The sequence below is a fragment of the Atractosteus spatula genome, chromosome 24 (assembly GCF_055471065.1).
Source record: "Atractosteus spatula isolate fAtrSpa1 chromosome 24, fAtrSpa1.hap1, whole genome shotgun sequence".
Lineage (NCBI taxonomy): Eukaryota > Metazoa > Chordata > Actinopteri > Semionotiformes > Lepisosteidae > Atractosteus > Atractosteus spatula.
Window position 1 is genome coordinate 13,919,495 of NC_142729.1, and position 27,335 is coordinate 13,946,829.

Below are 27,335 nucleotides of genomic sequence, written 5' to 3' on the forward strand. Positions count from 1 at the left end.
TCCCCATGACCTAGAAAGACCTCTGAGCTCTGGAGGGTCCAGAAAGGCACTATATAAGTATAAGTAATTATTATTATTAAAGTGTGATCCTTACAAGTTGCTGTACTTCACAGATGGTGCAGTACATGAATATGTAAATAGTATATATATAGAGAGAGAGAGTAGTAGATTGAGGGGCAGTTACAGAGTTAGTGTAGTAAGAGTTATAGCGCACTGTGTTGGTAAAGCGTTCGTTCCTCATTAAGAAGCTGTGTGATTCACGACAGCCCTTAAGAACACAAATAGAGAACATAACAGGAGCCATGCGATGTTTTAATGTGCTTATGTTCCTTGAAAAACAATACCTTAAATATGTTGATGTCGTACTATTTGAAAACCACGGTGTTCTGTTTGCGTAAATTGAGCGTGTGCCTTTAAGACGGCCCATCTCGCCGACGCGCTTTGATGTGAACATTCTCGAAGTTTTGAGTTTTCAAAAACAACCCTGGAGGGGAAACTGAAGCGCAACGGTTCTGACCGTGTCTGCGGGGGCGCGGGGTTTAGTTTACCGACATTTTGAGGAGCAGTTTTGTTTTTTTTTTTTTGGTTTTGTGGAAAACGTATTTTGTTTGTCGAAGAAATCAAAGTGAATCTGAATAAAAAAAAAAACCGTTTCATTTTTCAACCCGGCGAAGTACTGTACATGGTGGAGTCTACACGGGCCTAGTCGGCCATAAGCTCTCGTTTCTGACGGTGGAATTCGGGTACTACACCCCCCGGTATCGCACATATACGGCGTCCTTACTCATGAATCCATCTTTGATCAATCTATGGGGGGGGAGCTGGCCTTCAGCAGAGCCTCTGAGAGAAAAAAAACGCGTTTTATATTCCGCAGAAAATCAAGCTTCCGGAATTGTACGAACTGGAAAACTGTTCCCACCCTCCTCCACTAGAGGGCGCACTGCACCCAGAAACACCCGATGACAACTGAAGTTCGTATTTACCTTTTTTAAGCTTCCCAGTCCACCTGCGAACCTAGAAGTGCAGCTCCAGTCACGGAGCCCATTAAGTCAAAACCGCAAACAAATGACAGAAATTACGAGGTTCATTTTTACTACAGCTGTTGGGAAGTCCCCATCTGGTCCAAATATAGCCAGCAGCCCTGTCACCCTGCAGCTCCCCACTGGAGCTCAGCAGGTGGGAGCCTGGCCAGTACCTGGAGGGGAGACTCCTGGGAAAGCTGAGGCTGCTGCTGGAAGAGGTGTTAGTGGGGCCAGCAGGGGGCGCTCACCCTGCGGTCTGTGTGGGTCCTGATGCCCCAGTATAGTGACGGGGGACACTAGACTGTAAACAGGCGCCGTCCTTCGGATGAGACGTCAAACCGAGGTCCTGACTCTCTGTGGTCATTAAAAATCCCAGGGCGTTTCTCGAGAAGAGTAGGGTTGTTACCCCAGTGTCCTGGCCAAATTTCCCCCCTGGCCTTTACCCATCATGGCCTCCTAATAACCCCCCTCTCTGAACTGGCTCCATCACTCTGCTCTCCTCCCCACTGAGAGCTGGGGTGTGGGGAGCGGACTGGCGCCTCATCCAGGTGGGGGTACACACTGCTGGGGGTGGAGGGGATCCCCATGACCTGTACAGAGCTCTGAGTGGAGGGTCCAGAAAAGTGCTATAGAAGTGTAAACAATTATTATTATTAAATAAAGTCTCCTGCTACAAAGAAACACCTTATGGCTGCAGGTATGTTTCACAGGGAACCGCATTAAAACCGTTTGCGCTTAGATTTCAGAGAAATCGACATCTCCCTGGGTTCGACACAGTCCAATTGTGCGACAGACAGGTCTGACCTCAATCTACATTCCTATGCAGACCACAGACCGTATGGGTAAATATCGCACCTTCAATACTGTTTTGTGGTATCTAAGCGCCATTGTGAATTCAGGAAGTTGTTAACAACACGCTGCTGGCCTACGTGTGGCTCAGAACAAGGACGGGAGGGTACACGCGGCTCCCAAATGAAATGTTTGCTTGCTAGTTGGGACACATTTTAAAATGGGCTTCCAGATGCTGAAACGTGTGAACGGGATTGTAGTTGGCGTCGGCCTCGACCCACGTTTCGGTTAGCGGTGTCCCTTGTCCCGTGACCTGCTGGATTCGCGCCCAAGGTAAAAAAACTCACCGGGCAGCAGGGGTCGGCCTTGCTGGGTTGTAGTGCTGGGTGCTGTCTGGGTGGAGTTTGCACGTTCCCCCCTGTGTTCACATGGGTTTCCTCCCACAGTCCTAAAACAGGCTGGTGGGTTCATTGGTTTCTGGGAAAACTGGCACGTGTGTAAGTGTGTGTGTGTGTGTGTACCCTGTGATGGATCGGCGTCCCGTCCAAGGCGTACCCTGCCTTGTGCCCGTTACCTGCTGGGATAGAATTAGAAAGTGGATGGATGGAAAGAAACTCATTAAGGGCACACGATTAGAGTGTCCCTCTCACTCTGACACTCATCCCCATTATGACTCCTAGCCGAGCCCTCATCTATAGCTCTATAGGGCTGAAGACGGGAAATGTGTCTTTACACAAAGAGTGGTGGGTGTCTGGAACAACCTGCCAGTTACAGAATTAAAGCTGATTTCCCTTGGAGCCCTTTCTGGAAATTAGTGAATGGAGAAAACGGCCCCTCTCATTTGCAAGTCTCACTTTGAGCTTTTAGTTATGAGTGATTTTATAAACTACACTCCTGTTGCTGCTCTGATTTTCATCAGATTAAATTGAGCTCCAGCACCTGTGGATTCTGAATACTGTCTTCTTATATCTTCAGAAACACAACCTGCTATCCAGGCATGTTCAGCAGGTTTCATCAAATAGAATTTCCATCATGAATTGTTGTGTCTATTTCAATAATGAGTCCCATCAGAAATTAACAGCTGCAGGTGCATGCTACACTGAAAACTTAAAAAAAGAGTAGTAAACAATATTTTCGTTGTGTAGCTAAATGTGGGATAACATAACTCCATGAAATGCAAATCATTTTGGTGTGGACGTTTTTCCAGGTCCTCTTCGGTAAGCCTTGTCAGGTTTATATAAAAAAATATGCAAGCTCCAAGATCAGACAAAAAGTATTAGTAAAGATGCTGTACACCCTGTAGGACTGAGGTGAATGGGTTTGTGGAAGGGGTGAAGAGGGCAAAAAAATAAGACTACACTTCCCAAAATGCCCTTGGGATTGCAGTGGGCCAACAATGAAAAAAACAGAGTTTCAATTGGTCACACCCGCACCCTAGTAAAGAACTCCCCTTTATTTAAGGGATAGGGCAAGTGTCTATTGAAAGGAAAATTGTGTGCAACAAATCCCACTAGTAACCTCAGATGTCTGAATACTAAAATTTTTGAAAGAGCTTTGTTTTTCCGCAGCAGAATATTTGGCCACAGTGAGGGGGAGACTGATTGTGGCTCCAGGCGGAATTAGGAATTGTTGTGTGCTGGCCAACAGCACGCGGGCGTTAGCATTTCTAACAGATGTCACCACAGAGCAGTGGGAATCGGATTAAAGGCGGCCGAGGACCTGTAGCCTCCCCCTGTGCAGTCTGGGAAACCGCCGTTACAGACGTCAAGTGTCAGAACCACTATCGTCGCCGTCGTGGAGAAACCAGCCGCACAGAATAACAACAGTACTTCAGGAGGCAGGCAACATGGCGGCAGAGATATCAGAATTAACTTTATTAAAACAATTGCTCTCTTTTTGGCAGCCCTGGTCAGACCTGCGGCTGGCACATGACGCAGGCAAGCGGACAGGTTGGACCAGAAGACTCCCGAGATCGTGACGGGCACCAGGACTCGGGAACACTGAAACCAGGAGACGCGTCTTCTCCGGGATCGGAATCCTTCGAGAAATGACGGCCCTCTCGGATCGTTAAGACATTCGTGACCGAAGAAGCAACTCTGACCCGGTTTGCGACATTCCACCTGTGCCCGTTTCCTGAAAGCACCGTCTGAAACGGGATGAGTCCTCCACTCCCCCTAGTTCCTCCTGTGGGAGGATGAGGGGGTTCCGGAGCTGTACGGATCGACTGGGACCCTAAATTTCCAGCTCATCTGGAACGGCGGCCATCTCTGCAAGTCTAGCCAAGATCGTTACCGCACCGAGAGAAATGACACTCGGAGCAGGCTGAGCAGGAAATCAGGGAAACGGGCTCGGAGGCTCCAATCATTTTACCCGATTGAACAGTTGAGCAGGAATTTAAAAATCACTGAGCCCCTCAAGAAAGTTCAGGGCGTTCCGATTGAAAGAGAGAATCAGGGTTTGCATCTGGGCTGCAAGAATCACTGGACCGAGCTTCCGAGAGGTGGATTTAAGGCATTTCAAATGTGATTGGCTTTCCAGATGACGTCATCGAGGGGTGACGTCATCGCCCCCGAGGAGCGTGACTGGAGACGGCCCCCCTCAGGGCCGCTCGGCGTAGAAGAGGCCCCAGCGCTGGTCCCCCAGCTCGCACCGCTGCAGTTTGTCCCTCCAGCCGGTCACGATGGCGCGGTAGTCCTCGTCAGAGAACTCCTGCGGGCACAGCCAGACACGGGCACCCCCCCTTTCAGATCGCCCCGCCTCTACAGCTCAGGGTGCAGGAGAGCTGAGAGAGTGGGGGCCGGCCGAGTCTGTCAGCGTGAAACCCTAGGTGGCGCTCTGCGACTTGATAGGTCAGTGACTTCCACTCTGATTAACTTGATGGGAGAGATATTCCTTCTGTTAACACTCTCTGGCCTTATACTGCAACCCCCCGGTCAAATCCTCTCTCTCCCAGCTTTCTATCCCTGCTACACCTTCCTCTCCCTCTCTCTCCCAGCTTTCTATCCCTGCTACACCTTCCTCTCCCTCTCTCCCAGCTTTCTATCCCTGCTACACCTTCCTCTCCCTCTCTCCCAGCTTTCTATCCCTGCTACACCTTCCTCTCCCTCTCTCTCCCAGCTTTCTATCCCTGCTACACCTTCCTCTCCCTCTCTCCCAGCTTTCTATCCCTGCTACACCTTCCTCTCCCTCTCTCCCAGCTTTCTATCCCTGCTACACCTTCCTCTCCCTCTCTCCCAGCTTTCTATCCCTGCTACACCTTCCTCTCCCTCTCTCCCAGCTTTCTATCCCTGCTACACCTTCCTCTCCCTCTCTCTCTCTCCCAGCTTTCTATCCCTGCTACACCTTCCTCTCCCTCTCTCCCAGCTTTCTATCCCTGCTACACCTTCCTCTCCCTCTCTCCCAGCTTTCTATCCCTGCTACACCTTCCTCTCTCTCTCTCTCTCTCCCAGCTTTCTATCCCTGCTACACCTTCCTCTCCTCTCTCTCTCCCAGCTTTCTATCCCTGCTACACCTTCCTCTCCCTCTCTCCCAGCTTTCTATCCCTGCTACACCTTCCTCTCCCAGCTTTCTATCCCTGCTACACCTTCCTCTCCCTCTCTCCCAGCTTTCTATCCCTGCTACACCTTCCTCTCCCTCTCTCTCCCAGCTTTCTATCCCTGCTACACCTTCCTCTCCCTCTCTCCCAGCTTTCTATCCCTGCTACACCTTCCTCTCCCTCTCTCCCAGCTTTCTATCCCTGCTACACCTTCCTCTCCCTCTCTCCCAGCTTTCTATCCCTGCTACACCTTCCTCTCCCTCTCTCCCAGCTTTCTATCCCTGCTACACCTTCCTCTCCCTCTCTCCCCCAGCTTTCTATCCCTGCTACACCTTCCTCTCCCTCTCTCCCCCAGCTTTCTATCCCTGCTACACCTTCCTCTCCCTCTCTCCCAGCTTTCTATCCCTGCTACACCTTCCTCTCCCTCTCTCCCAGCTTTCTATCCCTGCTACACCTTCCTCTCCCTCTCTCCCAGCTTTCTATCCCTGCTACACCTTCCTCTCTCTCTCTCTCTCTCTCTCCCAGCTTTCTATCCCTGCTACACCTTCCTCTCCCTCTCCCCCAGCTTTCTATCCCTGCTACACCTTCCTCTCCCTCTCTCCCAGCTTTCTATCCCTGCTACACCTTCCTCTCCCTCTCTCCCAGCTTTCTATCCCTGCTACACCTTCCTCTCCCTCTCTCCCAGCTTTCTATCCCTGCTACACCTTCGTCTCTCTTTCTCTCCCAGCTTTCTATCCCTGCTACACCTTTCTCTCTCTCTCTCTCCCAGCTTTCTATCCCTGCTACACCTTCCTCTCCTCTCTCTCTCCCAGCTTTCTATCCCTGCTACACCTTCCTCTCTCTCTCTCCCAGCTTTCTATCCCTGCTACACCTTCCTCACTCTCTCTCCCACCTTTCTATCCCTGCTACACCTTCCTCTCTCTCTCTCCCAGCTTTCTATCCCTGCTACACCTTCCTCTCCCTCTCTCTCCCAGCATTCTATCCCTGCTACACCTTCCTCTCCCTCTCTCCCAGCTTTCTATCCCTGCTACACCTTCCTCTCTCTCTCTCCCAGCTTTCTATCCCTGCTACACCTTCCTCTCCCTCTCCCAGCTTTCTATCCCTGCTACACCTTCCTCTCCCTCTCTCTCCCAGCTTTCTATCCCTGCTACACCTTCCTCTCTCTCTCTCTCTCTCCCAGCTTTCTATCCCTGCTACACCTTCCTCTCTCTCTCTCTCTCTCCCAGCTTTCTATCCCTGCTACACCTTCCTCTCCCTCTCTCCCAGCTTTCTATCCCTGCTACACCTTCCTCTCCCTCTCTCTCCCAGCTTTCTATCCCTGCTACACCTTCCTCTCCCTCTCTCTCCCAGCTTTCTATCCCTGCTACACCTTCCTCTCCCTCTCTCTCCCAGCTTTCTATCCCTGCTACACCTTCCTCTCCCTCTCTCTCCCAGCTTTCTATCCCTGCTACACCTTCCTCTCCCTCTCTCCCAGCTTTCTATCCCTGCTACACCTTCCTCTCCCTCTCTCCCAGCTTTCTATCCCTGCTACACCTTCCTCTCCCTCTCTCCCAGCTTTCTATCCCTGCTACACCTTCCTCTCCCTCTCTCCCCCAGCTTTCTATCCCTGCTACACCTTCCTCTCCCTCTCTCCCAGCTTTCTATCCCTGCTACACCTTCCTCTCCCTCTCTCCCAGCTTTCTATCCCTGCTACACCTTCGTCTCTCTTTCTCTCCCAGCTTTCTATCCCTGCTACACCTTCCTCTCCCTCTCTCCCAGCTTTCTATCCCTGCTACACCTTCCTCTCTCTCTCTCCCAGCTTTCTATCCCTGCTACACCTTCCTCTCTCTCTCTCTCTCCCAGCTTTCTATCCCTGCTACACCTTCCTCTCCCTCTCTCCCAGCTTTCTATCCCTGCTACACCTTCCTCTCCCTCTCTCCCAGCTTTCTATCCCTGCTACACCTTCCTCTCCCTCTCTCCCAGCTTTCTATCCCTGCTACACCTTCCTCTCCCTCTCTCTCCCAGCTTTCTATCCCTGCTACACCTTCCTCTCCCTCTCCCCCAGCTTTCTATCCCTGCTACACCTTCCTCTCCCTCTCTCCCAGCTTTCTATCCCTGCTACACCTTCCTCTCCCTCTCTCCCAGCTTTCTATCCCTGCTACACCTTCCTCTCCCTCTCTCCCAGCTTTCTATCCCTGCTACACCTTCGTCTCTCTTTCTCTCCCAGCTTTCTATCCCTGCTACACCTTTCTCTCTCTCTCTCTCCCAGCTTTCTATCCCTGCTACACCTTCCTCTCCTCTCTCTCTCCCAGCTTTCTATCCCTGCTACACCTTCCTCTCCCTCTCTCCCAGCTTTCTATCCCTGCTACACCTTCCTCTCCCTCTCTCCCAGCTTTCTATCCCTGCTACACCTTCCTCTCCCTCTCTCCCAGCTTTCTATCCCTGCTACACCTTCCTCTCCCTCTCTCCCAGCTTTCTATCCCTGCTACACCTTCCTCTCTCTCTCTCCCAGCTTTCTATCCCTGCTACACCTTCCTCTCCCTCTCTCTCCCAGCATTCTATCCCTGCTACACCTTCCTCTCCCTCTCTCCCAGCTTTCTATCCCTGCTACACCTTCCTCTCTCTCTCTCCCAGCTTTCTATCCCTGCTACACCTTCCTCTCCCTCTCCCAGCTTTCTATCCCTGCTACACCTTCCTCTCCCTCTCTCTCCCAGCTTTCTATCCCTGCTACACCTTCCTCTCTCTCTCTCTCTCTCCCAGCTTTCTATCCCTGCTACACCTTCCTCTCCCTCTCTCCCAGCTTTCTATCCCTGCTACACCTTCCTCTCCCTCTCTCTCCCAGCTTTCTATCCCTGCTACACCTTCCTCTCCCTCTCTCTCCCAGCTTTCTATCCCTGCTACACCTTCCTCTCCCTCTCTCTCCCAGCTTTCTATCCCTGCTACACCTTCCTCTCCCTCTCTCTCCCAGCTTTCTATCCCTGCTACACCTTCCTCTCCCTCTCTCCTAGCTTTCTATCCCTGCTACACCTTCCTCTCCCTCTCTCCCAGCTTTCTATCCCTGCTACACCTTCCTCTCCCTCTCTCCCAGCTTTCTATCCCTGCTACACCTTCCTCTCCCTCTCTCCCCCAGCTTTCTATCCCTGCTACACCTTCCTCTCCCTCTCTCCCAGCTTTCTATCCCTGCTACACCTTCCTCTCCCTCTCTCCCAGCTTTCTATCCCTGCTACACCTTCCTCTCCCTCTCTCCCCCAGCTTTCTATCCCTGCTACACCTTCCTCTCCCTCTCTCCCCCAGCTTTCTATCCCTGCTACACCTTCCTCTCCCTCTCTCCCAGCTTTCTATCCCTGCTACACCTTCCTCTCCCTCTCTCCCAGCTTTCTATCCCTGCTACACCTTCCTCTCCCTCTCTCCCAGCTTTCTATCCCTGCTACACCTTCGTCTCTCTTTCTCTCCCAGCTTTCTATCCCTGCTACACCTTCGTCTCTCTTTCTCTCCCAGCTTTCTATCCCTGCTACACCTTCCTCTCCCTCTCTCCCAGCTTTCTATCCCTGCTACACCTTCCTCTCCTCTCTCTCTCCCAGCTTTCTATCCCTGCTACACCTTCCTCTCCCTCTCTCCCAGCTTTCTATCCCTGCTACACCTTCCTCTCCCTCTCTCCCAGCTTTCTATCCCTGCTACACCTTCCTCTCCCTCTCTCTCCCAGCTTTCTATCCCTGCTACACCTTCCTCTCCCTCTCTCCCAGCTTTCTATCCCTGCTACACCTTCCTCTCCCTCTCTCCCCCAGCTTTCTATCCCTGCTACACCTTCCTCTCCCTCTCCCAGCTTTCTATCCCTGCTACACCTTCCTCTCCCTCTCCCAGCTTTCTATCCCTGCTACACCTTCCTCTCCCTCTCCCAGCTTTCTATCCCTGCTACACCTTCCTCTCCCTCTCCCAGCTTTCTATCCCTGCTACACCTTCCTCTCCCTCTCCCAGCTTTCTATCCCTGCTACACCTTCCTCTCCCTCTCTCCCAGCTTTCTATCCCTGCTACACCTTCCTCTCCCTCTCTCTCCCAGCTTTCTATCCCTGCTACACCTTCCTCTCTCTCTCTCTCTCTCCCAGCTTTCTATCCCTGCTACACCTTCCTCTCTCTCTCCCCCAGCTTTCTATCCCTGCTACACCTTCCTCTCTCTCTCCCCCAGCTTTCTATCCCTGCTACACTTTCCTCTCCCTCTCTCCCAGCTTTCTATCCCTGCTATACCTTCCTCTCCCTCTCTCTCCCAGCTTTCTATCCCTGCTACACCTTCCTCTCTCTCTCTCTCTCCCAGCTTTCTATCCCTGCTACACCTTCCTCTCCCTCTCTCCCAGCTTTCTATCCCTGCTACACCTTCCTCTCTCTCTCTCCCAGCTTTCTATCCCTGCTACACCTTCCTCTCTCTCTCTCCCAGCTTTCTATCCCTGCTACACCTTCCTCTCCCTCTCCCCCAGCTTTCTATCCCTGCTACACCTTCCTCTCCCTCTCTCCCAGCTTTCTATCCCTGCTACACCTTCCTCTCCCTCTCTCCCAGCTTTCTATCCCTGCTACACCTTCGTCTCTCTCTCTCCCCCAGCTTTCTATCCCTGCTACACCTTTCTCTCTCTCTCTCTCTCCCAGCTTTCTATCCCTGCTACACCTTTCTCTCTCTCTCTCTCCCAGCTTTCTATCCCTGCTACACCTTCCTCTCCTCTCTCTCCCAGCTTTCTATCCCTGCTACACCTTCCTCTCCCTCTCTCCCAGCTTTCTATCCCTGCTACACCTTCCTCTCCCTCTCTCCCAGCTTTCTATCCCTGCTACACCTTCCTCTCCCTCTCTCCCAGCTTTCTATCCCTGCTACACCTTCCTCTCCCTCTCTCCCAGCTTTCTATCCCTGCTACACCTTCCTCTCCCTCTCTCCCAGCTTTCTATCCCTGCTACACCTTCCTCTCCCTCTCTCCCAGCTTTCTATCCCTGCTACACCTTCCTCTCCCTCTCTCCCCCAGCTTTCTATCCCTGCTACACCTTCCTCTCCCTCTCTCCCCCAGCTTTCTATCCCTGCTACACCTTCCTCTCCCTCTCCCAGCTTTCTATCCCTGCTACACCTTCCTCTCCCTCTCCCAGCTTTCTATCCCTGCTACACCTTCCTCTCCCTCTCCCAGCTTTCTATCCCTGCTACACCTTCCTCTCCCTCTCTCCCAGCTTTCTATCCCTGCTACACCTTCCTCTCCCTCTCTCCCAGCTTTCTATCCCTGCTACACCTTCCTCTCCCTCTCTCCCCCAGCTTTCTATCCCTGCTACACCTTCCTCTCCCTCTCCCAGCTTTCTATCCCTGCTACACCTTCCTCTCCCTCTCCCAGCTTTCTATCCCTGCTACACCTTCCTCTCCCTCTCCCAGCTTTCTATCCCTGCTACACCTTCCTCTCCCTCTCCCAGCTTTCTATCCCTGCTACACCTTCCTCTCCCTCTCTCCCAGCTTTCTATCCCTGCTACACCTTCCTCTCCCTCTCTCCCAGCTTTCTATCCCTGCTACACCTTCCTCTCCCTCTCTCTCCCAGCTTTCTATCCCTGCTACACCTTCCTCTCTCTCTCTCTCCCAGCTTTCTATCCCTGCTACACCTTCCTCTCCCTCTCTCTCCCAGCTTTCTATCCCTGCTACACCTTCCTCTCTCTCTCTCTCCCAGCTTTCTATCCCTGCTACACCTTCCTCTCTCTCTCTCTCCCAGCTTTCTATCCCTGCTACACCTTCCTCTCCCTCTCTCCCAGCTTTCTATCCCTGCTACACCTTCCTCTCCCTCTCTCCCAGCTTTCTATCCCTGCTACACCTTCCTCTCCCTCTCTCTCCCAGCTTTCTATCCCTGCTACACCTTCCTCTCCCTCTCTCTCCCAGCTTTCTATCCCTGCTACACCTTCCTCTCTCTCTCTCTCTCTCCCAGCTTTCTATCCCTGCTACACCTTCCTCTCTCTCTCTCTCTCCCAGCTTTCTATCCCTGCTACACCTTCCTCTCTCTCTCCCCCAGCTTTCTATCCCTGCTACACTTTCCTCTCCCTCTCTCCCAGCTTTCTATCCCTGCTATACCTTCCTCTCCCTCTCTCTCCCAGCTTTCTATCCCTGCTACACCTTCCTCTCTCTCTCTCTCTCCCAGCTTTCTATCCCTGCTACACCTTCCTCTCCCTCTCTCCCAGCTTTCTATCCCTGCTACACCTTCCTCTCTCTCTCTCCCAGCTTTCTATCCCTGCTACACCTTCCTCTCTCTCTCTCCCAGCTTTCTATCCCTGCTACACCTTCCTCTCTCTCTCTCCCAGCTTTCTATCCCTGCTACACCTTCCTCTCTCTCTCTCCCAGCTTTCTATCCCTGCTACACCTTCCTCTCCCTCTCTCCCAGCTTTCTATCCCTGCTACACCTTCCTCTCCCTCTCTCCCAGCTTTCTATCCCTGCTACACCTTCCTCTCCCTCTCTCCCAGCTTTCTATCCCTGCTACACCTTCGTCTCTCTCTCTCCCCCAGCTTTCTATCCCTGCTACACCTTTCTCTCTCTCTCTCTCCCAGCTTTCTATCCCTGCTACACCTTTCTCTCTCTCTCTCTCCCAGCTTTCTATCCCTGCTACACCTTTCTCTCTCTCTCTCTCCCAGCTTTCTATCCCTGCTACACCTTCCTCTCCTCTCTCTCCCAGCTTTCTATCCCTGCTACACCTTCCTCTCCCTCTCTCCCAGCTTTCTATCCCTGCTACACCTTCCTCTCCCTCTCTCCCAGCTTTCTATCCCTGCTACACCTTCCTCTCCCTCTCTCCCAGCTTTCTATCCCTGCTACACCTTCCTCTCCCTCTCTCCCAGCTTTCTATCCCTGCTACACCTTCCTCTCTCTCTCTCCCAGCTTTCTATCCCTGCTACACCTTCCTCTCTCTCTCTCCCAGCTTTCTATCCCTGCTACACCTTCCTCTCTCTCTCTCAGCCTTCTATCCCTGCTACACCTTCCTCTCCCTCTCTCCCAGCTTTCTATCCCTGCTACACCTTCCTCTCCCTCTCTCTCCCAGCTTTCTATCCCTGCTACACCTTCCTCTCCCTCTCTCTCCCAGCTTTCTATCCCTGCTACACCTTCCTCTCCCTCTCTCCCAGCTTTCTATCCCTGCTACACCTTCCTCTCCCTCTCTCTCTCTCAGCTTTCTATCCCTGCTACACCTTCCTCTCTCCCTCTCTCACAGCTTTCTATCCCTGCTACACCTTCCTCTCTCCCTCTCTCACAGCTTTCTATCCCTGCTACACCTTCCTCTCTCCCTCTCTCTCACAGCTTTCTATCCCTGCTACACCTTCCTCTCTCCCTCTCTCTCAGCTTTCTATCCCTGCTACACCTTCCTCTCTCCCTCTCTCTCAGCTTTCTATCCCTGCTACACCTTCCTCTCTCCCTCTCTCTCAGCCTTCTATCCCTGCTACACCTTCCTCTCCCTCTCTCCCAGCTTTCTATCCCTGCTACACCTTCCTCTCCCTCTCTCTCCCAGCTTTCTATCCCTGCTACACCTTCCTCTCCCTCTCTCTCCCAGCTTTCTATCCCTGCTACACCTTCCTCTCCCTCTCTCCCAGCTTTCTATCCCTGCTACACCTTCCTCTCCCTCTCTCTCCCAGCTTTCTATCCCTGCTACACCTTCCTCTCCCTCTCCCAGCTTTCTATCCCTGCTACACCTTCCTCTCTCTCTCTCCCAGCTTTCTATCCCTGCTACACCTTCCTCTCTCTCTCTCTCTCTCTCTCCCAGCTTTCTATCCCTGCTACACCTTCCTCTCTCTCTCCCCCAGCTTTCTATCCCTGCTACACTTTCCTCTCCCTCTCTCCCAGCTTTCTATCCCTGCTATACCTTCCTCTCCCTCTCTCTCCCAGCTTTCTATCCCTGCTACACCTTCCTCTCCCTCTCTCTCCCAGCTTTCTATCCCTGCTACACCTTCCTCTCCCTCTCTCTCCCAGCTTTCTATCCCTGCTACACCTTCCTCTCCCTCTCTCCCAGCTTTCTATCCCTGCTACACCTTCCTCTCCCTCTCTCCCAGCTTTCTATCCCTGCTACACCTTCCTCTCCCTCTCTCCCAGCTTTCTATCCCTGCTACACCTTCCTCTCCCTCTCTCTCAGCTTTCTATCCCTGCTACACCTTCCTCTCCCTCTCTCTCAGCTTTCTATCCCTGCTACACCTTCCTCTCTCTCTCTCTCTCCCAGCTTTCTATCCCTGCTACACCTTCCTCTCTCTCTCTCTCTCCCAGCTTTCTATCCCTGCTACACCTTCCTCTCTCTCTCTCTCTCTCCCAGCTTTCTATCCCTGCTACACCTTCCTCTCTCTCTCTCTCTCCCAGCTTTCTATCCCTGCTACACCTTCCTCTCTCTCTCTCTCTCTCCCAGCTTTCTATCCCTGCTACACCTTCCTCTCCCTCTCTCCCAGCTTTCTATCCCTGCTACACCTTCCTCTCCCTCTCTCCCAGCTTTCTATCCCTGCTACACCTTCCTCTCCCTCTCTCCCAGCTTTCTATCCCTGCTACACCTTCCTCTCCCTCTCTCCCAGCTTTCTATCCCTGCTACACCTTCCTCTCCCTCTCTCCCAGCTTTCTATCCCTGCTACACCTTCCTCTCCCTCTCTCTCCCAGCTTTCTATCCCTGCTACACCTTCCTCTCTCTCTCCCAGCTTTCTATCCCTGCTACACCTTCCTCTCCCTCTCTCCCAGCTTTCTATCCCTGCTACACCTTCCTCTCTCTCCCTCTCTCCCAGCTTTCTATCCCTGCTACACCTTCCTCTCCCTCTCTCCCAGCTTTCTATCCCTGCTACACCTTCCTCTCTCTCTCTCCCAGCTTTCTATCCCTGCTACACCTTCCTCTCTCTCTCTCCCAGCTTTCTATCCCTGCTACACCTTCCTCTCCCTCTCTCTCTCTCTCAGCTTTCTATCCCTGCTACACCTTCCTCTCTCCCTCTCTCTCCCAGCTTTCTATCCCTGCTACACCTTCCTCTCTCCCTCTCTCTCCCAGCTTTCTATCCCTGCTACACCTTCCTCTCCCTCTCTCTCCCAGCTTTCTATCCCTGCTACACCTTCCTCTCCCTCTCTCTCCCAGCTTTCTATCCCTGCTACACCTTCCTCTCCCTCTCTCCCAGCTTTCTATCCCTGCTACACCTTCCTCTCCCTCTCTCCCAGCTTTCTATCCCTGCTACACCTTCCTCTCCCTCTCTCTCAGCTTTCTATCCCTGCTACACCTTCCTCTCCCTCTCTCTCTCCCAGCTTTCTATCCCTGCTACACCTTCCTCTCCCTCTCTCTCTCCCAGCTTTCTATCCCTGCTACACCTTCCTCTCTCTCTCTCTCTCTCCCAGCTTTCTATCCCTGCTACACCTTCCTCTCTCTCTCTCTCTCCCAGCTTTCTATCCCTGCTACACCTTCCTCTCTCTCTCTCTCTCTCCCAGCTTTCTATCCCTGCTACACCTTCCTCTCTCTCTCTCTCTCTCTCTCCCAGCTTTCTATCCCTGCTACACCTTCCTCTCTCTCTCTCTCTCTCCCAGCTTTCTATCCCTGCTACACCTTCCTCTCTCTCTCTCCCAGCTTTCTATCCCTGCTACACCTTCCTCTCTCTCTCTCCCAGCTTTCTATCCCTGCTACACCTTCCTCTCTCTCTCTCCCAGCTTTCTATCCCTGCTACACCTTCCTCTCTCTCTCTCTCCCAGCTTTCTATCCCTGCTACACCTTCCTCTCTCTCTCCCAGCTTTCTATCCCTGCTACACCTTCCTCTCCCTCTCTCTCCCAGCTTTATCAGTGATCAGTGTACAGGAACTAATATGATTAAATAAAGTAATTAGTAATACACTGCATCAAAACTCAAGCATTCCAAGTATCAAAAGCTACCGTTCCATGTACATATAAGGCAAGGCCATTTTCTTTGAATTCGTCTTCCAAACTTAATCAAGTTTGCGTTTCTTGGCCTTTATAACAAGAGGCATCAAATCTGTAGGATGAGCTGCAGGATGATTTTCAAACACCCGAATGAGTTCTGTGGTTTCTGTGGTTAGGTCACCATTGCACGCAGTCTCTCCTGCAGCGAGAGATGCGTCTAATTTCTGTTTGCATCAGGTGCAGAGCGAATGGCTCTTAAAAGAAAACTTTAAAGTGAAACGCGCTCCCAGGAAACACCGTGTGCAATAAGTACTGGTCTGGGAAGCGGCAGCAGGAACAAGGGTGTGTGACAGCCGGACGGCGAATTCTGACCTCGATGAACTCCTGGCGCATTCCCTCGGCTCTCTCCAGCTCCGCCTTGATGACCTCGATGAACTGGGCCGTCCTGTCCTCCGCGCGGACGTGTTTAAACCCCGCCTCCTCCAGGAACTGATGTCACAGGGGACAAAAACCACGCGCGTGAACAACTGCCTCAAGAACCATTGCTCTGTCCATCTTGAGCCTTTTCTGAACACCACTGGAAGTAGCAGTTAATGTGTTTCAAACTGATTATATCTCCTGTATGTGTACAAGGGAAACGAGGAAATTCAGACGTGTTTCAGCCTTCTGCCTACCTGGACCCAAATCACCAAGCTCCATAATGCCTGACAGGAGAGTTAGTGCTGACTGGCTGAGCCAATCACTGAGCTCCATAATGCCTGACAGGAGAGTTAGTGATGACTGGCTGAGCCAATCACTGGGCTCCATAATGCCTGACAGGAGAGTTAGTGCTGATTGGAAGAGCAGCATGGCTCTCAGTGATGTCACATACAGCAAGCGGACTGCAAGTCATGCTCAGACTTGGCGAATGATGCAAGGTGAAGTCGGTTTCGACACAAAAGGACACTCTGCCCATGTGTCCAGAAAAATCCCTACACAACACCAGCCAGAAAGAAGATGTTCCCCAAACCCACATAATATTCCACTATTTCACTTAGCTACAAACAGCGGGCTCCTACCTCAGAGAAATCCTTTGTGTAAAAGACTAGGGTGCAAACGTGCAAGAATATTGTCCATTGCAAGGTTTTACCATGGTAAACCACAGTTTATCCCAGGGGGAAAACACAGGCCAAGCAAGAATTGAGCCCTGGTAAGTTACCGTCTTTTCCCTGAGGAATGGGGGTTTACCTTTCCGTAGCGCTGGGGTGTGTAGAGCGTGTAGCCCCGTTGGCAGACGTACGCCTCAAACTGGGACGACCAGGGCTTCTCTCCGCAGCAGTAGTCGCTGATCAGCAGCTTCCCTCCTGGTTTCAGCCACGACTGTGCAGACGAAAGTCCCCCCCCCCCCCCGACAGTCAGAACACCTTTACACAAAGAGGAGCGGCTGCCTGGAACAACCTCCTGCGCCACACCAAGTGTGCGTTTGGACTCGGGGAGGAAACCAGAGCAGGAAAGCCACGCAAATGCGGAGGAGACCACGCAGACTCCACACAGATGGTGCCCCAGGCCCCTCAATTGAACCTAGGGCCACAGTACTGCAAAGCAGCAATGCTAGTGTTCTTTTCCTGTCCCCATTCACTGCTCGGAAACCCCCGTTTCTGTTGTGCAGCGAAGTGGGCTGGTACTGTATTTGTCCAAGTTTTTACTTTTTTGCCACAGCTGCTGTTTAAGAGGAGACTGAAGCCAGGTTTCCAAGTTGGCCTGCTGAAGATGTGAACAGGAGAGCTGACTGCCTCAGGCGACCCATTATGGGATGACGTTGACGGCTAACTCGCAGCTCTGAGGGTTCTGCGCGTTTGTGTGTGTGTGTGGTTCTGGCCTGTCTGGGTGGAGTTTGCATGCTCTCTGTTGCTGGGAGTGGGGTTTTCTCCGGTTCCTCCAGTGTCTCTCCCCCCACTGCAGAAGAGTTTCCCCCCCTCAAAGAGACGGTTTCGGGATTCGATCCCTGAATTCCCCCCCCCCACGAAGACCTCTAGTCAGAGTCAGTCTTGGGGCTGGAGCCTGAAGACTCACGTGGAAACGTTTGAAGAGCTGCAGCTTGTCGGCGATGTGCAGGATGGTGTCCCGGCTGTAGACCACGTCGAAGGAGGCCCCTGGGAACAGCCGCTTGGTGGCGTCGCCAACCTCGAACTGCACCTGGGGGGGAGGGGGTAAGGAGCCAGCGTCAGCGAAGGGCGGACCCGCGCCGCCTTCCTCCGGCTCACGGGAGACGCAATGCCACCCTTTTGCACTTTCCTGTGCGTCACGCGAAGTGTCATCGTGAGATCCCGGCGCTAACTGAGATGAATTTTGGCAGCGAGAGACTGTGTGCAGTAAACGCACAGTTATCTGCTTATCCCTGTCATCCCAGATCCTATGCCGGCTGTACAAGGTGTGAGGTAGGAATTGGGATGGGCGCACACCCCAATGCATGAGGGACACCGTTGAGGGACACCCCTTACCCAGCATGCCCGTGAAAGGTGGAAAGAGACCGGCGCGCCGAGTCAAAACCCCCAGTGTCCCCTCTGTGGGACCATGCGAGCTCCACCCAGAAGGTGCCCCAGTTCAGAACTGAACCCCAGAATTGTGCGGCACCACTGCTCGGCTCTTATCGTCCTAGGTGTTCGTCCACTGATCCCTCCATCCGTGATGCCAAGTCAACATCTGATCAGGGTTCCTAATCTGTGACAGTTGGGATTTCCACACAGGATCATGTATTGCTGATAAAAACTCTTTCTTCTGGGGCGGAGAGGTGGCTCTGTGGCTAAGGATCTGCGCCTGTGGCTGGGAGGGTTGCCGGTTCAAATCCCGCAGCCGGCAGAGGAATCCTACTCCGTTGGGCCCCTGAGCGAGGCCCTTCACCCAAACTGCTCCAGGGGCGCCGTACAATGGTTGGCCCTGCGCTCTGACCCCAGCTTCTCTCTCCCTGTCTCATGGAGAGCAGGCTGGGGTCTGTGAAAAGACACATTCCTAATGCAAAAAATTGTAGATGGCTGATAAAGTAAGTTGATCTTTACTAAAATCATGACCATACTATTAAAAAAATACAGTGCCCGCTTTTAAATGGAAAACCTGATGCAACACACTCATTCGAGCTAAGATGTGATGCTTAACGGAAACATGAATTTCCTTCAGGTTAAGGACAAACTGTGATGATCCCATCCTGCGGGCAGTGCAGGCTCTGCAGCTGCTCTCTTACCAGGGGCAGGTGCTCCTCCTGCGCCCTCTCCATGGCGATCTCCACCATGTTGGAGGACAGATCCATTCCCAGCACCTGCGCGCCAAACGTCTGCAATGGGCCGTAAAGCAGAACGAGAACCTTTTAGCCAAAGCACAGTATTTTGTTGATTGTCACATGGAGATTCAATGACTAACCCCCACAACCAACCCCAACCTTGACACCAAACCTACCCCTAAACTCATCCCTAATCTTCATCTCAAACCTAAACCCAACCCTAAGACTAACTTTAACCTTAACCCCAAACCTAACCTCAACACTAATTCCAACCCCAAACATAAACTCTAACTCTAACCTCAACTCTAAAACTGTCCCTAAATCTAAACATAACCATCATCCTAACCTTAGCCTCAACTTGAAGAGCTTCATAACCATAACCCCGAGCCTAAGCCTAACCTCAAACCCAGCCCTAAGATTAATGCCAAACCTAACCCAAAACCCAAACCTAATCCAGATCCCAACCATACCCCTAACCTCAACTCTAAAACTGTCCCCAATTCTAAACATAACCATCATCCTGACCTCAACCCCAACCTCAACTCTAAAAGCTCCAACCAAAACCCTGAGCCTAAGCCTAACCTCGAACCCAAACCCTAAGATCGGCTCTCACCTTCGCCATGTAGAAATCGCCGCCCCCGATCCCACAGCCCACGTCCAGCACTCGCTGCCCAGGCGACAGATTCAGCAGGTCCACAAACTCCTTCCAGGTCAAAGGTCAGGTCGGGGGGGGGGGGGGGGGAACAAGTGACAGGTTATGGGTTTGCCAAATGCTGGTCTTCCCCCACCATTTCCCTTCCTTTCTTTTTCTTCTCACTGAACACCACAGGACGGGTCAGCACTCCATCTTGGTTTTTAGCTGTCGTTTCTTTGTCTGAGGATCTGCCCCTTGTGACATCTTTAAGAGGGGGGCAAGTTCAAACAAGATGGCTGCCCCCCATCTGGACTACATTTCCCAGAATGCTGCTGGGACTGAGCTGCTGCCCTCAAATCACCTGACCAACTGCTGCCAGACAAGTGGTCAGGAGACAGTTTAAAAAACCAGGATGCAGAGGCTTCCAGCGTTGGTTAGATCTGTAATCCTTTATGGTACACTTGCACCATAGGAAAATCGGGTTACCAGACGAGGAATTTGTCCGTCATTCGCTAACCCCTAGAGAGGAACACTGCACAGAACCTGCAGTCGAGACTGTCATCTCACGTGGAGCCACTGTTTGGGCCAACAGGAGCATCAGTAAAGCAGGGAACATCTACATCACCCTTGGAAATCCTGACCTTTGTTTTGGAGCATCTAGAGTCGATCACAAGCACATTGTTTTAGCTTGTTTCTCGTGAGTCACTAGTGTTTCCCTCCTTCGTGGGCCCTAAACATTTTGTAGGCCCCTAGGCACTGTGCCTGCAGTGCCTGATGGGAAATCCAGCACCGCAGTCACCAATTAAACCTGTTACTGGGAGGCAGCAGGAGCTTGTGGAACCCTGTGTGCCTGGAAACCTTGCAGATACAGGCTGGGGAGGGTCTCCAGCACCAGCCAGGTGTAGATTTTCCCCCAAGACTTCCAACCACAGGCCCTGGCAGCGTTGCGTGGTTATGCCCAGAGGGGTGGGGCGGTGTAGGGCGGTCCTTACCTTGGTGGTGCTGAGCCCGCCGGTGCTGACGTAGCCCCGGCCGAAGATCTTCTCGTAGCGCAGGATGCCGCGGCGCGAGTACTGCTGGCTGTCCAGGAACTGCTGGAAGGTGTCGAAGCCCCCATTGGCTGAGCGGTCACGCGGGAGCTTCTGCAGCAGCCAGCACAGCTGGTTCTGGTTGTTCTTCATCTGGAAAGGGAAGGGGAAAATGCCAATCACACAACAGTACAGGGGAATCTGCAGCCCCTCCCTCTGATGGCCAGAAGGCTGGGGAGGATCTCACGGACATGTTAGACCCTTAGCAGCAGCCATATCACCCTGCAACTCACAACTGGCAGCCCACTGGAGCTCAGCAGGTGTGAGCCTGGTCAGTACTTGGATGGGAGACATCATGGGAAAAATGAAGGCTGCTGCTGGAAGAGGTGTTAGTGAGGCCAGCAGGGGGTGCTCACCCTGCGGTCTGTGTGGGTCCTGATGCCCCAGTATAGGGACGCTAGACTGTAGACAGGCGCCGTCCTTCGGATGAGACGTAAAACCGAGGTCCTGACTCTCTGTGCTCATTAAACATCCCAGGGCGTTTCTCGAGAAGAGTAGGGGTGTTACCCCGGTGGCCTGGCCAAATTTCCCCCCTGGCCTTTACCCATCATGGCCACCTAATAACCCCCCTCTCTGAACTGGCTTCATTACTCTGCTCTCCTCCCCACTGAGAGCTGGGGTGTGGGGAGCGGACTGGCACATCATCCAGGTGGGGTGGTGGAGGGGATCCCCATTACCTGTAAAGCACTTTGAGTGTCCAGAAAAGCGCTATATAAGGGTGAGCAATTATTATTATAATTAGCAGGGTCCCAAAAGAACACCAGATTGACGGAAACTTTGGCCTGTCTTGCTGAAAGCTAACTGAGCTAAACCCCTCATCCAGGACCTGGGTGACGAATCCCTCAAACAGGATTCAACAGACCGATCCCAGCAATGCACGAGATCTGGGATACCACACAAGTCGTTTTAGCAAACGGCTGCTCTTGCACGCGAGTGCCAACTGTGGGAATATTTCTCATCCCTGCCCTGCTCCAGTTTCAGCTGAGAGAGCCTTGAGAAAGAAAGGATTTGATCTTGATATAGCAGCCGGGACACACTGCTGTCCCAACCAGCCTGAGCTGCCATATTCTGAGCCTTCTCCTGAGTTTGGTCACATGCGGGGAGGGGGGATATTTTAAAAACAAGGGGCTTAAGGAAATCCTTACGAGGTGTTAAGGGAAAAACAAACCCTTGTCTTTCTTTGGGTTCAGGTAGTGCACGATCCTTCTGAAAGCCAGAATATACCCCCAGATCCCGAACTATCACTCCCTGGTTGTTAGCAACTACAGGCTACCGAAGGAAGAACAAATCACCAAATATTGTTCTGAAAGAGTAGACATCTGTCACTGTACAGAGCTGACCTCTTCAATTACAATGGAGAGTATTGGTTTCTGTTGGACAAAAGCTGTGGAGCAATTATTTATAATAATAATAATAATAATAATAATAATAATAACTGCTTACACTTATATAGCGCTTTTCTGGACACTCCACTCAAAGCGCTTTACAGGTAATGGGGATCCCCTCCACCACCACCAGTGTGCAGCCCCACCTGGATGAGGCGCCAGTCCGCTCCCCACACCCCAGCTCTCAGTGGGGAGGAGAGCAGAGTGATGGAGCCAGTTCAGAGAGGGGGGTTATTAGGAGGCCATGATGGGTAAAGGCCAGGGGGGAAATTTGGCCAGGACACCGGGGTGACACCCCTACTCTTCTCGAGAAACACCCTGGGATTTTTAATGACCACAGAGAGTCAGGACCTCGGTTTGACGTCTCATCCAAAGGACGGCGCCTGTTTACAGTCTAGTGTCCCCCGTCACTATACTGGGGCATTAGGACCCACACGGACCGCAGGGTGAGCGCCCCCTGCTGGCCCCACTAACACCTCTTCCAGCAGCAACCTTAGTTTTTCCCTGGAGGTCTTATTTAGCACCTGGGGTCTTCTAAACGAATGCTTCTTTGTAAAAAGAAGGCTTTTTTTAGGCTTGCGGAGTTAACGTCGCCCCAACACAGAGTCCCAGGCGTGAAGCAAAAGATCAGTTCACTTGCCTTCACTGGAAAAGAAGAACTAATTTAAGGGGATTCTACCACTCCTGTGGAAAGTGAATCCTTGTACTGTACTTGTACTTGTACCTTTGCAGCCAACCCCTCACACAGCCACCTGCTGTGAACTACAGTCACCTAATCAACACGTTATGATGGCCCTCTGTTGATGCAAACAACTTTTGATAAGATCAATTTATTAGCCCTGTACAATTTCTTGCATTAGGAATGTGTCTTTTCGCAGACCCCAGCTCGCTCTCCAGGGAGAGAGAAGCTGGAGGTCAGAGCGCAGGGTTGGCCATTTATACGGCGCCCCTGGAGCAGCTGGGGTGAAGGGTCTCGCTCAGGGGCCCAACAGGGCAGGATTCCTCTGCCAGCCGCGGGATTCGAACCGGCAACCTCCCAGCCACCGGCGCAGATGCTCAGCCACAGAGCCACCGCTCTGCCCCAGTGGATCTCCGTGACACTTCATTCTGCACATGACCAACTGGAGCGCTGTCTACATGAATCTCCCACTGTACTGTACTGTACACGGCCTCAGGGAGCCCAGATCTGGGGATCAATATGCTAAGATTCTAACTACACTGAAGGGTGATTATGGGAGGGACAGAGAGAGACGGATCACAACACAGCAGGCCAAATAGTTGCTCTGACCAAATGGAGAAGTCTTTGCCTACGAAGGCGCTGTGGGCAGCGGTTCCGAAGCTCAACTTGCCTTAATGTAGGTCTGCACGGACTTCGTCATGACAATCTCGAACCCGTAGCTCCGGCTGCTGGGCTCCGGCTCCGCCCACACCGCTGATGTCACCAGGTGATTGTAACTGGCTGGCGTCCGGTAGAGGGAAGGGTTAAAGCTCCTCTTGCTGTCCCCTGTAGACAAGAACATTCTGTCATGGCTAGACCTGAAGGGATATAAAGCTGGGAGAGAGAGAGAGGAAGGTGTAGCAGGGATATAAAGCTGGGAGAGAGAGAGAGAGGAAGGTGTAGCAGGGATAGAAAGCTGAGAGAGAGAGGGAGAGGAAGGTATAGCAGGGATAGAAAGCTGAGAGAGAGAGAGAGAAAGAGAGAGAGAGAGAGAGAGGAAGCTGTAGCAGGGATGATGCTGAAGCCGATTCTCTGTTTTCTTTCATGAAATGGATGGATTTGATCCTCAAATCACGACAGGGAAGGCAGAGGACAAGCATGTCTTTACACAAAGGGTGGTGGGAGTGTGGAACCAGCTGTCCCGCCAGGTTGTGGAAGCCGATACCCTGGTTTCTCCCAGGAGATGGCTGGATCAATCAACTACACGGAAAGAAACCAGCTCCATGGGCATGTTACTGAAGAGCGACTGTCCATGCTTGCTTTCGTCAGGGATAACAGAACCACTCATTATCTAAACCTTCAAACGCCGAGGTTTAAAACAGGGAAGGACAGCGGGCTCTTGCAGAAATGCGCCTTGGAAAATCCAAAACAGCAATTTCGGAAATGAGGTTGTTGTTGTGTTCCTATAGTTAGTTTACTGTCCCTTGCTACGTTGCATCATAGGAATCAAAGTTTCTAAAGGAATTCTATTCTAGTTTACCATTAATGTCATGCCAAATAACAGAAAATGATGACATCATAATGGCAATGACATCATAATGCCAATAGCAGTGGCATTATGAGGTCACACAAGTTTCCAGTCAACCCAGGTTATTGGAAACACCATAGAAGTGTGTGGCTGTGGCAACATCACATTCCAAGGGGCCAGGATACTATGGTATTTATTAGGGTAAACTATTATTGAACAAAGAGACAGAAAAGGGGAGGGGAGTGTTCACCTGATTTGTGGAAACAAGATTCCCTGAAGAAGAGGTACCCCCCGGGCCTCAGCCAGCCCAGCATTCTCCTGGTGAGGGACAGCAGCTCGGCGTCGCTCAGGTACATGAGCAGCCAGTTGGAGAAGATCAGGTCGAAACTGGAGAGAGGGCAGAGAGAGGGCCAGTCAGGCGGAGTGGGCGGTCAGCGCTGGGCTGGGACGCACGGGGCAGAGTCTGCAGCCCAAGGTGCCTGTGGCTGGTCACCTATAATCACCTAATTCACCTAAGAGCTGCCAGCAGCCATATCACTCTGCAACTCACAACTGGCAGCCCCAATGAACCTCAGCAGGTGTGAGCCTGGCCAGTACCTGGAGGGGGGACTCCTGGGAATACTGAGGCTGCTGCTGGAAGAGGTGTTAGTGGGGCCAGCAGGGGGCGCTCACCCTGCGGTCTGCGTGGGTCCTAATGCCCCAGTATAGCGACGGGGGACACTAGACTGTAAACAGGCGCTGTCCTTCGGATGAGACGTAAAACCGAGATCCTGACTCTCTGTGGTCATTAAAAATCCCGGGGCGTCTCTCGAGAAGAGTAGGGGTGTCACCCCGGTGTCCTGGCCAAATTTCCCCCCTGGCCTTTACCCATCATGGCCTCCTAATAACCCCCCTCTCTGAACTGGCTCCATCACTCTGCTCTCCTCCCCACTGAGAGCTGGGGTGTGGGGAGCGGACTGGCGCCTCACCCAGGTGGGTACCATTCAGAGCAGTGCGCGAGGTATCGACAGCCAGTAATGCCAAGCTAATGCCAACTTTAGATTTGATAAGATCAGATCACTTTATCAGCCCTATACAGTTTCTTGCATTAGGAATGTGTCTTTTCACAGACCCCAGCTTGCTCTCCAGGAGACACACAGACAGGGAGAGAGAAGCTGGGGGGTCAGAGCGCAGGGTCGGCCATTTATACAGCGCCCCTGGAGCAGCTGGGGGTGAAGGGCCTTGCACACCTTGAATCACAGTAGGATTCCTCTGCCAGCGGCAGGATTTGAACCGGCAACCCCCCAGCCACAGGCGCAGATCCTGAGCCACAGTACGAACCGCTCCGCCCCATCATTTGGCAGTGGTGGGATTCAAACCCCTGCCCCCGGAGAGACTGGAGCCTTAAGCCAGCGTCCTAGACCGCTCGGCCACATGGGAGACGTGACTCCCTGCTTTGTGGTCCCAGTTTGGGAACCGGGACCTCAACATGAGCACCCCAGGGCTTTGACGAGACCCCCCATCTCCAAAGGACCAGAGAAGGAGCCCCAGGGGTAAGCGGTCAGGTGTGGTGGAGCACGGCCCGGTCACCCTCCCCGCCCCGTTGCTAAGTCACCGTCTCGGGAGGCGGGTACCTGTTGTCCGGGAAGCGCAGCTGGGTGACGTCCGATTGGATGAAGTCGGCGTTGCCCTGGTGACCGTTCTCCTGCCGGTTCCTGTCCACGAACTTCTGCATGAAGTCCACGGCGGTCACGTGACGCACCTTCTTCACCAGATGTGCCGTGTAGCGCCTGCGGGACCCAAACACGACCTGGTCACTAGGACATCGGTGAGTTTCCCAGCATGCTCCCTGCTCTCGGCCCTTATCTGGTGTGCTGTGATGGACTGAGAAGAGATTACTGAAGTGTCTTTAAGAATCCACATTCAATGGTCAACACCTGGCTAAGGTCAACCAGAGGCATTTGCTCTTCTGAAGCTCCCAGAACTTCAAAGCAAATAAAGAACTGCTTATATATAATGCTTTTCTGGACACTCCACTCAGAGCTCTTTACAGGTCATGGGGATCCCCTCCACCGCCACCAGTGTGCAGCCCCACCTGGATGAGGCACCAGTCCGCTCCCCACACCCCAGCTCTCAGTGGGGAGGAGAGCAGAGTGATAGAGCCAGTTCAGAGATGGGGGTTTTTAGGAGGCCATGATTGGTAAGAGCCATTGGGAAATGTGTGGATGGATGTGCAGGGTGCGAGACTCATTGATCAAAGGTATCCTCTGATGTACCTTGGTAAATGATGTGCTGGGTAAATGATCACATGTCAATGAACAGAGTTCCCACACCTGCCAGAATCACAACAGGTCCCAGTCCTACTGGGAGAGGGAACTCAGTTGAACTGGCAGCCCAGTATGTGATCTCCTGTCCCAGCCTGAGGAACAGACAGTGAGCCTGTCTCTCAATAATAATAATACAGTGTGTGATCTCCTGTCCCAGCCTGAGGAACAGTGAGCCTGTCTCTCAATAATAATAATACAGTGTGTGATCTCCTGTCCCAGCCTGAGGAACAGACAGTGAGCCTGTCTCTCAATAATAATAATACAGTGTGTGATCTCCTGTCCCAGCCTGAGGAACAGACAGTGAGCCTGTCTCTCAATAATAATAATACAGTGTGTGATCTCCTGTCCCAGCCTGAGGAACAGTGAGCCTGTCTCCCAATAATAATAATACAGTGTGTGATCTCCTTTCCCAGCCTGAGGAACAGACAGTGAGCCTCTCTCAATAATAATAATACAGTGTGTGATCTCCTGTCCCAGCCTGAGGAACAGTGAGCCTGTCTCTCAATAATAATAATACAGTGTGTGATCTCCTGTCCCAGCCTGAGGAACAGACAGTGAGCCTGTCTCTCAATAATAATAATACAGTGTGTGATCTCCTGTCTCCTGAGGAACAGTAAGCCCCTCTCCCAATAATGCTCCTTCTGTCTACAGTATATGTAAATATTTTATGATATGTCTTTTTTGTAAATGTCTGTAGATTTTATTTTACTTTTATTTTTTGTTTTGTTTCATGTGAATTTCATTATTTTTATTTCCTTTGGTAACACTGATTGTACCCATCGGTCATGCTAATAAAGCACCTTGAATTGAACTGAGAGAGATTTAGCTGTAGGTCATATTCTGTTGGTCTAGAAGAAAGGTGTATTTTTTCTTATGGGCCCGTGAAGGTGTTATAGAGGACTCAAATACAGTCAGTTTTTTTTTTTCTGGGTAGCTAAGAAATAACAACAAAATATATTGCATCCTTATCACATTTGACCAAATGTGTTTTTTTTTTCCTTTTATGTGGTGCCACTCAAAATGTCTAGATTCAATTAATTTGTATGTTCCATCGGGACATAAAGCATAGGATACTGGCCTCTGGGCCGCCCAGATTGTAAGTTTGTACACAGCGGAAGTTGTGTGTTGTATGTGTATGCTGCGTGTTGTTTAGTGTTTATTGTTATTTTTAAGAAATATTTGTTCAAGCTAGTGTGTCTGATTTATTACTTCTTTCCCCAGCAAAGTTGTGCCAAAGAGCAAAGAACTCAGGTGCCTCTAATTATATCAACCACACGGTCATAATCTTGACAAAATTCTTACAAATTGGGTGCTA

General features: G+C 51.9%; 1 protein-coding gene across 1 annotated transcript in view; it reads right to left on the reverse strand.

Moving 5' to 3' along the window:
- Positions 1-3,672: 3,672 nt before the first annotated feature.
- Positions 3,673-27,335, reverse strand: part of pmt (phosphoethanolamine methyltransferase) — a 28,692-nt gene continuing 5,029 nt past the window's right edge. Inside the window, exons 3-12 of the mRNA XM_088904765.1 lie at positions 25,328-25,483; positions 23,965-24,101; positions 22,878-23,032; positions 20,048-20,236; positions 19,035-19,124; positions 18,386-18,475; positions 17,221-17,343; positions 16,396-16,527; positions 15,541-15,657; positions 3,673-4,520 (exon numbers count right to left, since the gene is read on the reverse strand). Coding sequence (XP_088760891.1) covers positions 4,410-4,520; positions 15,541-15,657; positions 16,396-16,527; positions 17,221-17,343; positions 18,386-18,475; positions 19,035-19,124; positions 20,048-20,236; positions 22,878-23,032; positions 23,965-24,101; positions 25,328-25,483 — 1,300 coding nt within the window. The 3' untranslated portion in view covers positions 3,673-4,409. The remainder of the gene's footprint in view (positions 4,521-15,540; positions 15,658-16,395; positions 16,528-17,220; positions 17,344-18,385; positions 18,476-19,034; positions 19,125-20,047; positions 20,237-22,877; positions 23,033-23,964; positions 24,102-25,327; positions 25,484-27,335) is intronic.